The sequence below is a fragment of the Protopterus annectens genome, chromosome 12.part0, assembly GCF_019279795.1.
Source record: "Protopterus annectens isolate FY-2018-M chromosome 12.part0, PAN1.0, whole genome shotgun sequence".
In the NCBI taxonomy this organism is placed as follows: Eukaryota; Metazoa; Chordata; order Ceratodontiformes; family Protopteridae; genus Protopterus; species Protopterus annectens.
Window position 1 is genome coordinate 995,159,628 of NC_056746.1, and position 16,388 is coordinate 995,176,015.

General features: G+C 39.1%; 1 protein-coding gene across 2 annotated transcripts in view; it reads right to left on the reverse strand.

Annotated features, from left to right (window-relative positions):
• Positions 1-16,388, reverse strand: part of HNF4A (hepatocyte nuclear factor 4 alpha) — a 217,765-nt gene that overhangs the window by 152,465 nt on the left and 48,912 nt on the right. For both annotated transcript variants that reach the window (XM_044090021.1, XM_044090020.1), the window contains exon 3: positions 8,807-8,901. In XM_044090021.1, the coding sequence (XP_043945956.1) occupies positions 8,807-8,901 (95 nt within the window). The remainder of the gene's footprint in view (positions 1-8,806; positions 8,902-16,388) is intronic.

The window sequence follows — 16,388 nt, forward strand, 5'->3', positions numbered from 1 at the left end:
GGCAGAGAAACAAAAGCATGGTGAAGAGTGCACGGCGGATCAGTGGTGTGTTCCCTGAACATGTATATGCATGCACGATTCTGGGAGAGAAACAAAAACATGGCTTAGGGTGCACATTGGGGCAGCACTCAACACTCTGCATTTTACAGACAACCTGCTGTTGAAGTAGTGTACTGTTACCCTGCACTTAACAAATGGGTTCAGCATACAAGTGACAGTGTAGTGTGGACAACCAGAGGTGCTGTAGTACACACAACTGTGCATACAAATCAGAAAGCCTCTCATCTGCAACATGCTTATTACCAATCTCTGCACACCAGCACACATTTCCATCTCATGTCAGATTTATACTCTGTGATTGATGCATTGAGAGTTTGGAATTTTCTGGTGTTAGTCATTAAAGCATGTTGCCCCATCCTGCTATGATTCTACCATTCAAGTTATGTAAATCCTGCTGGAATGTATTGTGCTTTTATAATTCCTAACTGGATGCTTTTACATCACTCAGAGTGATGACAGAATCAGAACAAATAGAAATAAAAACAAAATAAATATTTAAGTATGGAGGAATAATCATAATTTGTAGGTTGGTTTTTTACCAGTAAGTCATGACATTTCGGTTACTGGCAATGAAGCTGTTATTTTTTCATAGCTCTCAGCTCCTTTATACATGAGAATATAAGTCTCATACCAATATTAGTAGTGATGTCTGTGTGTGTGTGTACATGGTCTTTGTATAAATAGATTGCTTACTATCAGATAAGTCAGGCCACTTCATCCTCAAACATGTAATAATTTACTGCTCTGATGAAGCCCCTGGAGAGAAAGCTTACTTCTAATAGTTACCCATCTTAAATCTATTTTGATGCATACAACACTAAACTAAACATTTTTAGTAGAACGCTGCTTAAATTGTATGAAGGTTTCAGGGGCTTGAGATAACAACCCAACTCCTGTGGCACTGACTAACAAGTGGTAAAGAGATTTAACTCTTAAAACCAGTGGCAGGAAGTAGTCATCATTTCCTGTACTGCTTTCATTACTTCCCCCTAGAAATGTACATTAGGGATAATTGCAGGACAAGGAAATGCAAAAAATATGAGGATGCATGGTATGGTTCTGATATCAGTTGTGAGACAATCTAAACTTCATGAAAGACTCTTTTGTACACCTTTTGTTTTATACCATATGTTCATTTTGTTAAGTAATAGCTAATATAGTTGTCATAACAATTGCTGTAGCTACATTTGTGATCACTGTTAAACAAATGTGCTTTGGCTCATTTGCCTTTTCACCACTTCTTATCATAATAACCCCTACAATTATTTGGCACACCATAAAGAAGGTCTGAACTATTAATAGTCATACCTGTCAACTGTCCAGATTTTTGCAGAACACCCAGATTTTAACCTCATATTTTTATTCTGTTCTTCAGAAAATTTATGTTTTTCTGGCAAACTATCGAGGACTGCAGTTTGTAAATAATCACAAACATTTCAGTTTTAAACTTCATATCACTCAGAGAATGCACGTTAATGCAAAATGTGTTACTGTAGCAGCTTTCTAAATTTCTAAGTGAAATAATTAAAATCTGCCCAAGATTATGTTTTTGTCTCCTCCCCTTCATTATTTTTGGCTTTATCCAGATTTCTTGTGCAGCAAGGATGATATGTACAGCTGTGTTGCACATATAGAACTACTGTATTCAAAAATACACACACACACACACACACACACACACACACACACACACACATATATATATATATATATATATATAAAATTTTGTAAACTCTGCAGATGAGTAAACATGGTAAATACCTCCTTACAGCAAAACTATTTGGTAGTCTAATGCAGAGATCCAAACCTGTGAGATGTAAATTAATACATTTCATCCTGTGGTGCTGGGATTTAATTCCTAAAGTCTCAACTTGCCTACTGTGTGATACATAGTAGATTATTTAACCAGACAGTGCTCTACAGACAGCCCTAAAAATAGGGACGTGTGCTTAAAAGTTTTACCCAGTTAATAAATGTTAAAAAAAAGTGTGGTCAGAATTTTAACCTTCCATTTTCTAAGTTTATTTTTATTAGCCATACTAAAGAAAGCTACCCAATCTTTCAGATCCATCTTAAACATACATATGTTTAAATGCTGGCATTTGTTAAGGTGATTCATTAAATAATTAATTTTTGCATTTGGTGTTCACATATCAATATCATTTAATCTCAGATTATTTGTAAATAAATGTATGCCTCCCATAATTCATAATTTTTCCAAACTCCCAACATGCAGATGTTGTTTTTGTACTAGGCATATACACACACATTCACTTAGTATGTGTAACCTTTAATATGCATACTTTCTTGCAGTGGGGTGTGTGTTTGCAAATACGTCTTCATCGGTCACCAGCTGCCAAAATTCACTTCAGCAAACCACAGAATTTTTTTCCACAGTTCGGAAACACTCGCCCACCAACCATCCAGAACACACAAAGCACTAAATCAAATCCACCAAGTGGGAGACCGTGTCCCCCAGCTATATATACCAGCTAGTGATCGATGAAGATGTATTTGCGGAATACATCTTTCGGTGAAGTAATATAGACCCATGTGTTTGTGTGTGGTGTGTATATATATATATATATATATATATATATATATATATATATATATATATATATATATATATATATATATATATATATATATACACACATATATATATATATATATATATATATATATATATATATATATATGTGTGTGTGTGTGTGTGTGTGTTTGTGTGTATGTGTGTGTGTGTAGGCAAATGGCTTTGCCTCATACCTCATATGTATTGTTGCTTTACATATTGTTATACCTTCAAGCAGCATAATTTTATTTTTTCTACTTTTGCCTTTTCATATCTAAACACAACTGGATGGCTCTGAATTACTTTTACACTGATTCTCTAAATGTAAAATTAGATCTATTGTAAAATAGAGGACTGCTTTGTAGAACAGAAAATCAGTTGTTGTAAACAGCTCTCAAGGTTATGCACCAAACTTTATCAGTGGTGGTGCCCTAGTCAGTCGTGACACCGTATTTTCTAATTGTTTGCTCAGAATACAGCTAATGCAACTTCTATTGAATATTAACAGACATCAGTTAACAGTCATCAAGATTTGTCAAATGCAATATGGGATGTCCAGGCAGGATTCATCTATTCTTATTTTAAATGTATATTAATTTGTAAGAAACAGAATTTTATTGTATATGAGAGTAATTATTTATATATATATATATATATATATATATATATATATATATATATATATATATAAGTAAATAAGGCCCTCTGAGCCTGCTGTAAAGTTTGTGTGCAGAAAAATATTGCTTTTCATATGAGTTACTGTATAGTGAATGATCAACAGAAACTTTTTTTATTTCCAAACTGTTTTTAACATAAAGAATGGTAGGCCAATGCAGATGTCAGAACATCAGAATTTATTTATTTTATTTATGCATTGACATTTATTGACCAGGAAAGTCCACTGGGTCAGAGACCCATTTTCAATGGAGGCCCAAGGCGAAAGCTCCACAAAAATTTTAATAGAGTTTTTAAAGATAATATAGCAAATGAACATGGGTATTGACAAAATTACAATAGCTACTTGGTTACTGCTATAAGACATACAATGAAAGTACAAAACATACAGTATAATAAATATACAAAAACATGAAGTACTGAACAATACAATATTGTGAAATATAAAATACAAACCATCTGATATAGATTTTATTTTGTTAGAAGGTGTAGTCACTGTCTAGGAGTACACTGAAATACAGAGGAGTTATACAGTGGAAGAAGAGGGTAGAGACTGGGTAAGTATATTATATGGTTTATGGTGGTTTAGATTTAATTAAACAGGAGCAGATAGGATTATTGCGGTAGTGACATTTTAGTGCAGATTTGAAAGATTTTAAAGAATCTAGTTGAGTGATGTAGGAAGGCAGAGTGTTCCAAAGTTTAGCAATACTGTGAGAGTATAGGCTTTGACCAGCTCTTTTGTTTGCGATTGGTTATTCTTAATTGGCACTTGTTAGTACACCAAAGATTACGGGTTGGGATGTGTGATTGTAGGATAGAATGGAATACTGGGCGGTTATTAGGTCTGAGTATTAGTTTATGGGCAAGAGTTAGTTGGGTGTAATGTAGGTAGTGGGGGAATTCAAGTCAATTCCTTTCAGAAATGGCTTGACAGTGGTGTGAGTGGTTTGACATCCCAGAGGCAAACTTTGTTATTTTATAATAGCAAGACTGCAGTTTGTTGCTGAGAGATGTGTGAAGGTTGGTGAAAATTTGCAAGTTTTATTTTAGTTGGCTTGTCCATATACTTATGATGGTAAAGTTTCCCAAACTTGAAATGTTTTTTTTTTTTATTGTATTGAGAATATGCTGCTCAAAGGTGAATTTGTCATCAATAGTTACACCTAATAATTTTCCAGTTCAATTTCTTTGTTGTTTTGTGAGAAAATTTTGAAGTCTGAATTTGGAGGCTTTGATGAGAATTGCAAGAACTTAGATTTTTTGGGATTCAGTAACAGTGGTGAATCATTTAACCAGATCTGAATGGATGTAAAGGCATTTTGTGTTATCTTTTGGAGGTCGGAGAGATTGCTGGAAGAGAAGTTGATAGTGGAATCATTGGCGTATTGGATGAGTGTATTTTGTTGGGATGCTTTCTAAAGATTATTAATGAAAATATTGAAAAGCAGTGGTCCTAAAATAGATCCTTGGGGAACTCCTGTATTTTTGAGCAGGTATTCTGATTGTTTTCTGTTTCTTTAGGTAGCTAGAGAGCCATGTTAGGGAATTTGGGGATCATCCTAATTTTTCTGATTGTTGCAGCAGCTTAGAGTGTGATACTGTGTCGAAAGCCATAGATAGGTCTAATAGGATGACTGAGGTAAATAGTCCAACATCCAGGGCTTTATTCACAGAATCTGTAAATTAGAGTAGGGCTGTAGTAGTGCTATGTGCAGGACAAAATCCATGTTGGGTAGATGCAAGGAGGTCGTTATCAGAGAGATGCTTCAGAAGTTGAGCATGTATGCACTTTTCTAAGGGTTTTGATAGTGGTGCAAGTACAGAAATTGTACGATAGTTGGAGAGATCATAGGTATCTCTACCTTTATGTAGTTGAGTAATGATGGATTTTTTCCAGAGTTGGGGGACATAAGACTCTGAGATGGAACGGTTAATAAGTACACTGATAGGGCAGGCAATATCTTTGGCTGCAAGTTGTAGATATTCAGATAGTTGATTGTCCACAGAGAGTGAGCAGAGCCTTAGTTTGTTTAGAGGTTAAAACACAAGCGAGATTGATACTGGTTGCATAAAGATTAAAGGAGTAGAAAGGGCATAGGTAGATGTTTCACTGATATGTGAAGAAAGAAAACTGGGGTTATCTTGAGTGAAATTTGAAGGGGTTGGTAGATTATTCCAGTTTGGGTTAATTCTTGGAGAGAAGTCTTTGAATAGGTTTAGAATGGCATTGATAAAGTGAGAGTTAAAGGGAGTGGCAAAGCAAAGAAAAGTTCAGTCCATTTCAGTGCATATTATATCCCATGTATTAAAGTCTGTTTTTCTTTTCCCTTTTTGTTGTTTGTTTATTTGCCATTTCTGCTTTCATGTCTGGACAACCTTCTATTAGAGAAGAAGCTGACTGGATGACAGAGAAAAGTCAAATTCAGAAGGCCCCTACTAGGAGATTATAAATCACATAAGACACCCTTATGGGACTTATGGTATGAATATTTGTTAGGCTAAAAGAAAACAAAATAAATAAATTAGCCATAACCAAAAGTATTTTTGAGCATAAACTGGGCACAAATTGTGCAGTACATTCAACACCAGCTTGTAAGCCTTTTTTGTTATTTGTTTGATATGTTTGCTTGTTTTTATTCCTGTTTCTTAAATTATGAGCATTTTAAACAGTTTTGAAAATATCTGTTTTCTAGGAGTGAAGCCTGATAATAGCTGTGATTGATAGCTAAACTTTGCGCAGGTGCATAGTGCTATTGTATGAGGGGCTATTTTGCAATAAGCTGCACAGCTAATCAGGTGTGTTATTAGACAGACACTCATGCATGCAGTGCTGCACTGCATGGTTATATGTTACGCTTGTCTGGGACAACAAAGGTAGCAGAATGGCACAGTGGCCATCAGATAGACCTCTTTGAGTCTGTATATCAAAAGTCCAACTGTACAGGAAAGTAGCAAAGGGGGAAACATCAATTAGAAAGGAACACACAGTGCTGACCATAAGGTGTGAAAGGTGGGAAAGAAGGCAGGGTATTTTTTTCTTTTTTTTGAGTGAAGCAAAAATGAATGGTGGAGGATAGAGTGAAGATAGGTTACACATGAGGTAGAGTATGAAGGGCATGTGGGAGATGCATATGGACAAACATAAAACACAGAGTGTGACAAACAAAGATGCTACACATACAGAGGACTGTGAGGGCTGTGGATGGGCATATACATACAGAAGCTGGACGGATAGTGATGAGGACAGTTGGACAATGAAAAAGGAATGAATGATGGCACATAAGGAAGGGACAACACTAGGATAGGGATAGGGATTGGCATTAAACGGTTTGCTAATATACTAGGTTAACATTTATGCAGGAGCTCCTGCTGACTTTGTTGGTTATCCCATTTCTCAGAGGTGCATGTTGCTAATGATGGCCAGTTTCAACACTCTGCAGTATTAGTTTTTGGCCTATAGACTTTGCATAAACATTTATGAAACAAAGTCTATGTTTTTTCATATATTTCCATCTTAAGTGATACTCTTTGATATGAGTAATACACAACATGATTTGGTTCCTGTGTGTAATTAACTTGGGATTAGCTTCTAATTACTACATTGGTTCCCAGCTTCTTAAATTTTGTTAGTCTCAGTTGATATAAAGTATCATTCTCTATGCTTGTTAAAAGGATACTTTGTATGTTCATTCTCTTCTCATTGTATTTGTTTATTCATTCATTCTCCAGTTGCCAACTTAATCTAGTGTATTAGGGGAAGGAGACAGAGCCTATCCTGACGGTCAGTGGGCATAAGGCACAGAAAGTCATCCTGATCAGGGCACTGGTCCATCACAGGATGCATACATGCACTCAGTGTCACACAGTGTGCACACCTACAGACACTTTAGAGGATCATCAGTTCCCTTATGATATGTCTTCGGAAGACAGTAGGTAACCAGAGTACCCAAAAATGTACATTACTCAGGTAAGATGTACGCATGTCATGCAGAAGGCATCCAAAGCAAAGAACCAGATTAGGTAACCTAATACTACAAGGCAGCAACACTAACCACTGTGCCGTACTAATCGACTATAGTATATTAGTTTGGATCTAGTTCATTTGAACGATGAACCACAGTGTCGAAACCCATATGTCTGAGATCATTTGGTCAACAATTTAGTTTGTTGATCAACTAAAGGAAGCTCAACAGCACCTGCAGACAACAAAAGCAATTTTTGCAGGGGGCAAGCCCCCCTGCATCCTTGCTGCCACCTGCTAATTATATATACCAACTCTGAGATCACACTGCACTAGGAAAAAGGCACATTCTCTGATCCCACTGCACTGCGATCTCAGTCAGAATGGCTGGACAAACTGAATAGTCAGCCATATTGGTTTTTACAATCTAGTTTGTTGATCAAATGAATGGAACATTTTATTTCTGGCTGTACTAAAGGCAGCCATACTTGTTTATCATAACAAAGTAATTATCTTTCCTATTTTATATAATGTGTTAGGGTATAAGATTCCTTGCAATCAAAATCCCCCAAGCAATCCATTTTAACATCTCCTATCTTCAGACAGCATAGCCCGTTCTTCACTATGCTTCACTGTATTAGACTTATCTAAGTGTAACTGTTCTACAGCTTTGCTCCTCTGGTAACATCTGGAACCCCAGTTTTCATAGATAAATGTCCTTTTACTAGTGGTTGTGTTGTTGTGTTTTTGTATTTTGAACTCTGTTCTGAATGTTGTTAAATGAATGGGGTTCTGTCTTTCACCTACATTGTAATGGGCATTTTCTTTCTACGTATAATCTATAAAACTGCCCTGCCCAATTGGACCTGACAAGTTTCTCAAGTATAGTAAATAAACTACATTTAATTTTTTAAAGAATGTGAATGTCAGAAGAGATGCTAAGGGGATAATTACTTCAAAGTCAAAGTAGTCAGCTCATGCCCACGGTAAAACTTCATAATAATCAAATCTTTTGAAATACACAATAACATTTGAATTTAGAAGCTCTGAAATCTAAACATGCTGTTTCCAGAATTCAGAGAATGATTTGTTTTGGCACATCTGCCAGATCAAACATGACCTGATCCATTCACGGTGGTTCTAAAGTAAGAAACATATAACCAAACAAATAACAGAAGAAGCCTAGACAAAAAGACAGAGAGATACAGAGAGACAGACAGAAAGGCATGTAGATGCATGCCTAACATATTTTGTTGACATTCTGTTTTCAGAAATATTTACTGTTAACAGTTATGACATTTACATATAATATTTGGCAGCATTTCAGTTATCCAAAATCTGCAATAGAATATATCAGCGGAATGTGCCCTTACCTTATCACTATGCTGTGTCATTTACAGGAGCTTTTCATATTCTCTGCTCTTAATATTTTAAACATACTTAGTATTTTATATGCAGACAAAGGCTAAATAACATCAAAGTGGAAATCAAAATAGCCAAACGGATGTGGCTAAGGAAATTTAACTTCTTACCTTCTTTTTTCATGCCCGCTCTAAAACATTTCTTTAATCTGCAGTACCGACACTGGTTTCTTTTATCTTTGTCTACAATACACTGCCTGCTAAACCTGGAAAATAGGAGACATTTAACAACAACTCTTGTCAGCATGAACTGGATATGGAACATACGTTGTGTAGCTGTATGACTGAGATAATAAACACAGTATCAACTTTTTTTTTTCTCAGTGATGAGAAACATGCAGTTTTCTGAGTTGTAAGACTTGTTTCTTATGCCAAAATAATTGTAAAATTGCATAAAAATGCAGATTAATGGTTAGATTTTACTAAGATACAGAACAGTGAAGAGTAGGTCAAACAACTGTGGTGGATTTCACAAAAATAACAGCTTTGATTCTACAATGCATTCATGGTCTAGTCTTAAATACTGTAATTGTAAATAAAAAAGAAAATGTGCCACAAATAAAATCTGTAATGATGTTTTGTGATTCACAGTCTAACAATCTGCAATTTGTATAAAATGAATCTATAGGTTCATAGATTACTACTCAGTTAAGTGCCCTTGTGGGCTATTCTAAGCCTAGCAAATTACCCCATGTGAGAATCAAACCCTGCACCTTGTGTTTGTAAGGCAGGCACCGTAACCATTATGCCAGCCTAACCAATAATTTTCATAGACTGCGTACATGACTCTGTGGTACCCTTAGCAGATTTTAATGTTAGACTGAATTTGGAAATCCAAGAGAAAGTTAATCTCATTTTTTTTTAAAAAAAAACAGCTTTAGTTTTCTTATAACAGTGGCATGCAGTCAGATTTTCTAGAACTAATATGTATGCTGTCATATTCTCCTCCGGGAGCATCACAGATAAGAAACTTATTAGCCTTCCTAATTTTTTTACTAATTTGTCACTAAAATCATGCCAGGGTTCCATGTAAAATGCATTGTAGAACATGCAAATTTGGTAATCACAAAGTTCACTTAATATGTAAAATTAGTCATCCCTTTCAGCAGTTAATTCACATTTGACAACATACATTTAGTGCCTGGTTTAAGCACAGTTACCTTTTGTTGTAATCCTGCGATTCCTTAGGCAGTAACTTACTCTGTCACTGACACTGCAGTTCTGGAATACACTATATATGAGTTTTTCCACCTTCCTACCACATGATCAATGATAATCAAGCCGTATCCCCATTTGGCCCAAGTGCTCCTTCTTACTCTAGTCATCAGAAGACACCAACAATCTTCTAAACAACAAAGATTGCCTAGACCGCCACTTATCAGAACTATGCCTCAGCAAGTCCAAAGGCACTCATAAAAAGGAACACCTAATGCCACACATACTATCACTCTCAGTGGACCCCAAACACTAAGCCCCCAAGGGAAGCAAGTACACGTCCCAGGACCCTTGTCAAAGGTACTCTATTGTAAGATATACTGATACCCCTCTAACCAGGCTGCACACTACTGGTTCCTTATCTGGAGCCAAGATCTGCCGAAGTACGCATGCAAGCACTCATATAAATACACCACAGGTATCAGTATGATTCTGTCATGGACCATGTAGGTGTAAATGACCCAAGATGTACCCTCCTGGACTATATGAAAAAAGACATCGTGGAGCTCTCAGAATATGTGTCTCAGGCTATTATAAGCCTAGCATTGAACAGCATATTAGCATCACCAAGGATGATGGCACAATATGAGCAACAAATGATTGATTTCAACAACTGGCTGTCTTTCTGGTGCAAGGGACTCTAATATTTGTCAGCTTGGGAGGAAATTGTTAACAGACCTAACAGACCACAGTACTTTGCCAAGGATGGTCTGCACCTTTCCCCTCTAGTTTTTTTGAATACTAGCTAAAACTTTATGCACCCCCCAAAGTGCTTTTTTTAGGCAATGCCAAATTAACAAACTCCCAACATAACAAAATCAACTCAACTGAACCATAAGGTGTTTCCTGTAATGCAAGGAGCCTAAATAAGGAACTTAACTTCCCCCAATCCCTATTCATACTCAGGAATATAGAGATCTCTGCAGTTACCAAGACATAGTTTAAAGTGGCAGATAGTACCCCAGCAGTGCAAGGTTTTGGTGCCTTCCACACTTTTAGACCAGAAGCTGCACAGATAAGGGCTAAAGGTGGAGGTGTTTCAATATACATCAGTAAAAAACATATCTCAGGGGCGGTCAAACAGAACGTTGTGCTGGGGTTTCTCCACATGCAGTTCACTATGGACAATATCCCATACCATATCCTAGCCAGCTATAGGTCACAATCCATGTCCCAGAAGCTCACAATACATACTTGGATCTACTGGAGACACTTACCATCAAACCTAACACCTTACTCAAGGGAGACTTTAATTACCCCTCTATAGACTAGGAATCCTACATGGTCTCATATCTACAGGCACAGAGATTTCCTGACATTGTAAATAGAAACACCTTTGGCCAAATAGTGAACATGCCCACTAGAGGCTCCAACATACTGGACCTCATGCTCTCAAATATGGGAGAATGCTGCATCCCCTCCAATGTCTTGTCTTCCCTGGTAAGTTCTGGCCATAATGCTGTCTCCCTCGAAATCAAAATCAACTCCACAATCCCATTAAAATCAGTAACAGAAACTATTCCAGGGCAAATTTCCTTTTCCTAAGTGATGGTTTGTTAAACTTCAATGCCTCTCCAAACCCAGAGACCACAGCAGCTTATGCTGAATTGCTCTCAGAAAATCTGTACAACCATGTCAATGGCTGCATAGAGGCTGCTGCCCCTATCAGATGTAAGCCAAGGGTTAGGATTAGCCCAGAAACAAACTGCCCCGGTGGCATACCAAATTACTCAGGAAATACAACAAAAGGAAAAGAAATGGCAAAAATCAGGAAGGGTAATTCTCATAAAGATAAAAATTCTCTTATCAAACTAAATAGCCAACTAGGTTGATTAGCTCAAGCAAAGCCAATTTTGAGGTTAATATAGCCTCCCTGGTGAAAGATAACAATAAGGTCTTCTTCAGCTTTGTCAGAAACCTCAGGGACAGCACACAGCAGTGTGCTGAACTGATGGTTAATGGTGACACAATCACCAAGCCTGGAGATATAGTGAACCTACCTGTTAGTGGACAAATTCAGTTGCAGCTTTACCCCCCCCCCCAACCATCCTCTTAAAAATACCTTCAAACATAACCCATCTAACTATAACTAGCGAGTATGTACTGGCTCATCTTGCTAAAGCCAAGAACATGACCTCAATGGGCCCCATTAACATCTCAGGATGCCTCCTGAACAGTCTTACAAATGAGTTATCAGGACTCCTAGAGTCATTATTTAAGTATAGTCTTAAAACTGACTTTGTGAATGGAAGACTTAGACAGTCATCCCCAATCATAAGGGAGGACATTCAACAGATCCTGGAAACTATAGATCCATTAGTCTGACTATTCTTACTTGCAAAGCCATGGAAAGAATTATCATGGAAATTATAAACAAGGACATACAAGACACCAGATCCCGCCCAGTTTGGCTTTGTCAAAGGAAGGTCATAACTACTGAATCTAGTGGACTTCTTTGAAAAAGTCACAAAGGCAATGGATGTTGGGAAAACTGTGCATACTGTCTCTCTAGATCTGACTAAATCATTTGATACAATACCCCCCTCAGGCATTGTCAACAAACTTATGAAATAGGTATGTGCCACTTTATAACATGCTGGATATTTCACTGATAGGACCCAGGAGGTTAGAATTGGTGAGGTCACCTTCTCAAAGAGCCCAGTCACCAGTGGAGTTCCTCAGGGCTCTGTGCTAGACCTACACCTCTTTGGCATGTACTTCTCAGATGTCAAAGCCGAAGTCAAATGCCTTTGGCTAACCAAGTTTGCAGATGATTGCAGACTGGGAGCAGTCACTGAATCCTCCCAAGATGACAGCACCCTCAAGGAAGATCTAACACAGGCAAACATGTGGTGCCAAAGCCATGGCTTAAAACTCAGTACCAAGAAATGCATTACAGTACCTGTTGGGAAGTCGGCCACCCTGGGTAACTACGTCATCAATAAAATGCCCTTAAATTTGACTCAGGGATCTGGGAACTCATGTAGACAGTAACCTAGCCTTTAACCAGCATGTATCCAAGGTAGTAAGCAAATCCTTCTATGCAAAGAAGGCAAACATGTGGTGCCAAAGCCATGGCTTAAAACTCAGTACCAAGAAATGCATTATAGTACCTGTTGGGAAGTCGGCCGTCCCGGGTAACTACATCATCAATAAAATGCCCTTAAATTTGACTCATTAGTCAGGGATCTGGGAACTCATGTAGACAATAACCTAGCCTTCAACCAGCATGTATCCAAGGTAGTAAGAAAATCCTTCTATGCTGCTCAATTTATAAGGAAGGGTATGACATATAGGTCCAGAGAAGTCATCATACCACTGTACTTGGCCCTCATAAGGCCTGTCGTAAAGTACAATACCCCCTTTTGTATGCACTTGACCAGACACATACAGCAACTGAAACATCCACAAAGGTTCCTTACAAAAAGAATACAGGGACTAAACACAATGTCCTACATTGATCACCTTAAAGTGCTGTCTCTTTACTCAGTATCTTACAGACTTCTGAGAGGTGATCTTTGCTTGGCGTACAAGATGTCCTGGTTCTTGTTTTAATGACCCTTTTGTACATCCACAAAACAAACAACATCTGAACTGCTACATTAAAAGACACACATTTTTCTTGTGATACAAATATGACATGTTGGAGAGACAGACATGTTTCTCAGAGAATTCCCACTCCCTGGAACAGCTCCCCATTCATTTGAAGCAGAGTTCCTCCCTATCCTTATTTAAGCGCAACTTGGACAAATGGATCAGTAATCGGAAATTCACCTCTGGTCCAGTGCCTGTGATGTTCTTCATCTCACATTGCTGCAGTCCTTACACTTGGGTAGTCCGCTGTCCTCGGTCGGCCCGGATATCAAAGTATTAGGCTGACGTCGGTCATGGCGCTTAAGACTGACATCAGGACATCAGGGTACAAATGCGCATGACCGACGTCATATCCTCAGTCTTTTTTGCTGCATGGTCCGATGCAGAAGCAGCGTTGCAAGTGCCGTTCGGCGTTCTGAAATTTTTCGAATTCGGAGTTTCAGACCGAGTCAAAGTTGGCTAAGTACCCCGTTGGGGAATATTTTAGTTTTTTCTTGCCTCAGTGGTTTACCGGATGTCAGAAAAAGTGAATAACTGTATTTCTTGTGGGAAACAGATACCGCATAGAGATTATCATACTTTGTGTATTCCTTGTTTGGGGCCTGAGCATGACGTTGTTGGGTGTCGCTTTTGTGCTAGGTTCAATAAGCGCACTATTAAGCGAAGGTTAGATTGTGCCAGGTTGGTCTTTGGGAAGCGGTGCAATTATAAGATGCCGTCGGATGCTCCGACGCCCGCTTCTTCAAAGAAGCACAAGGACAAGGCAGCTAAGCCCAGGCTAGAAGAGTCGTCCGTCCCGGACGCCGGTTCTGTAGAGGCGTCAGTGGAACCGGTGGTTCCGCTGGATGGCTTCTTTGGAGTCCCAGGGGGAGACTTTGTTATTGCAGGATGTGGCCTCTCAGGAGGCAGGTCAGGCTGAAGGGGCTTCTCAGGTTACTGTACTCCCCTCCCTTCCTAGGGTGGTTAGGCCCTCTCCTTCTGTTTCTAAGGCTTCTCCCAGGGGCAGGCCAGGTTTAGCTTCTGTTGGGGTCACTCCTAGTTCTTCAGGATCTGTGCCCAAGAAGCACATGCTTAAAATGGCAGAAGATTTAATTACTTTGATTAGAGGTTCTTTGCCCCCTCCAGATAAGAGGCCTAGGGTGGAACCAGAGTTGGGGAGTTTTGAGCAGGCTTCAGATGTTTCAGAGTCTTCGGCTGAAGACTCGCAGGAGTACTCTCCTTATTCTGATTCTGATGCGGATGATTCCACTCCTTCTGCTTCTCCTCCAGAGGATTTTTCTTTTTCAGAGACTCTTCATTCCATGAGGGAACATTTTAAGTGGGAAGGTCAGGACTTCTCTGATTCCAGGAAAAGGCTTAGGGAATTTCTGCTTTTACCCCAGCATAGGCCTTTGGCTATACCTCCTGTTCTGGATGTTGTGGAGGATGTGTTTGCGGAGGCTTCACTTAATCCTGATTCTTTGCCTCCTGCTCCTGTTAAACCGGATAGGTATTATAGGGTGCCCGAGGCTCATAAATACCTTTATAAGAGTCCTAGGGCGGACCCAGAAACTGTTAGTCAGGGACCTAAGGGTGTCAAGGCCTCTGTTGTAAAAAATCCGGTTCCTCCAGATAAAGAGGCCAGAGCTTTGGATAGATGGGGAAAGAAAGTCTATACTTCTTCCACCTTAGCTATGAGGGCTTTGAATTGCCAGTTTCACATGTTGAAATTTCAAAACTATCTTCTTTCTCAACTGAAATCTAAGGTTGATGCTCTGGCGGAAGGCATTGAGTGTAAGGAACTACAAGATTTGGTACATGTCTCTGAACAGGTGGGTAAGCATTTTTTACAATGTGGTTTTGATGCTGTACAGGCCTCGTCTAGGGTGGCTGCCACTGGGTCAGTTCTTCGCAGGCACGCCTGGCTGAGGGATCAGAATTTGTCTGAACATGTTAAGGCTAGGATTTTGGATGCTCCTTTACAGTCTGATGTGTTGTTTGGTTCACCTGTGGAGTCAGTCTTAAAGAAAATGGAAGACAAGGCTAAGTCTATGCAGACTGTTAAAGATTTTTTGCAAGTCCAGCCTCCGAAGTTTAGTAGGAATTGGCCTGCTAAGGGGTGGACGTACCCTTCTTATGATTCACAGTCTAGGGGTAGATCTAGACGTGGTAGGGGCAGAGCTCAGAGCTCCTTCAGACCTAGAACAGGGAGTTCTCCTGCACAATCTTCAGGTGAGGGCAGGGGCCAGTCCTTTCGTAAACAGGCCCAATGACCTACCTTTTCAGCTGCCAGATCCTTCTTGCCTGGCAGCACCTTTGGGAGGAAGGTTGGCACTTTTCAAGGAAAATTGGAATTTGATTACCCAAGACGGATGGGTATTGGATATCATACACCAAGGTTACAGGTTTTATTTCCATACCTTGCCTCCTTTCAAAGGCATGCCGGACGTTCCTCCTCAGCAAAGACTAGAGGCTCACAAACAAATTTCTCTGCTGCTCCAAATAGGGGCTGTGCAACCGGTCCCTCTGCCAGAAGTGGGCCTAGGATTTTATTCTCGCCTGTTCCTAGTACCAAAGAAGGGGAACACGTGGAGACCAATTTTGGATTTATCTATCCTCAACACTTATCTGGACATTCCCAAGTTCAAAATGTTGACGTTACAACAGCTTTTACCTCTGCTGGGCAAAGATCACTGGATGGTGACTCTGGATCTCAAGGAGGCTTACCTTCATGTTCCTATCAGGCTAAGTTGCAGGAAGTATCTGCGTTTTCGGGCTGGGACTTCTCATTATCAGTTCTCTGCATTGCCCTTTGGCTTATCTACTGCGCCCAGAGTGTTCACGAAGGTTCTGGCTCCAGTGATAGCTTTCTTCAGGCTAAAAGGTATACAGATCTATCCTTATT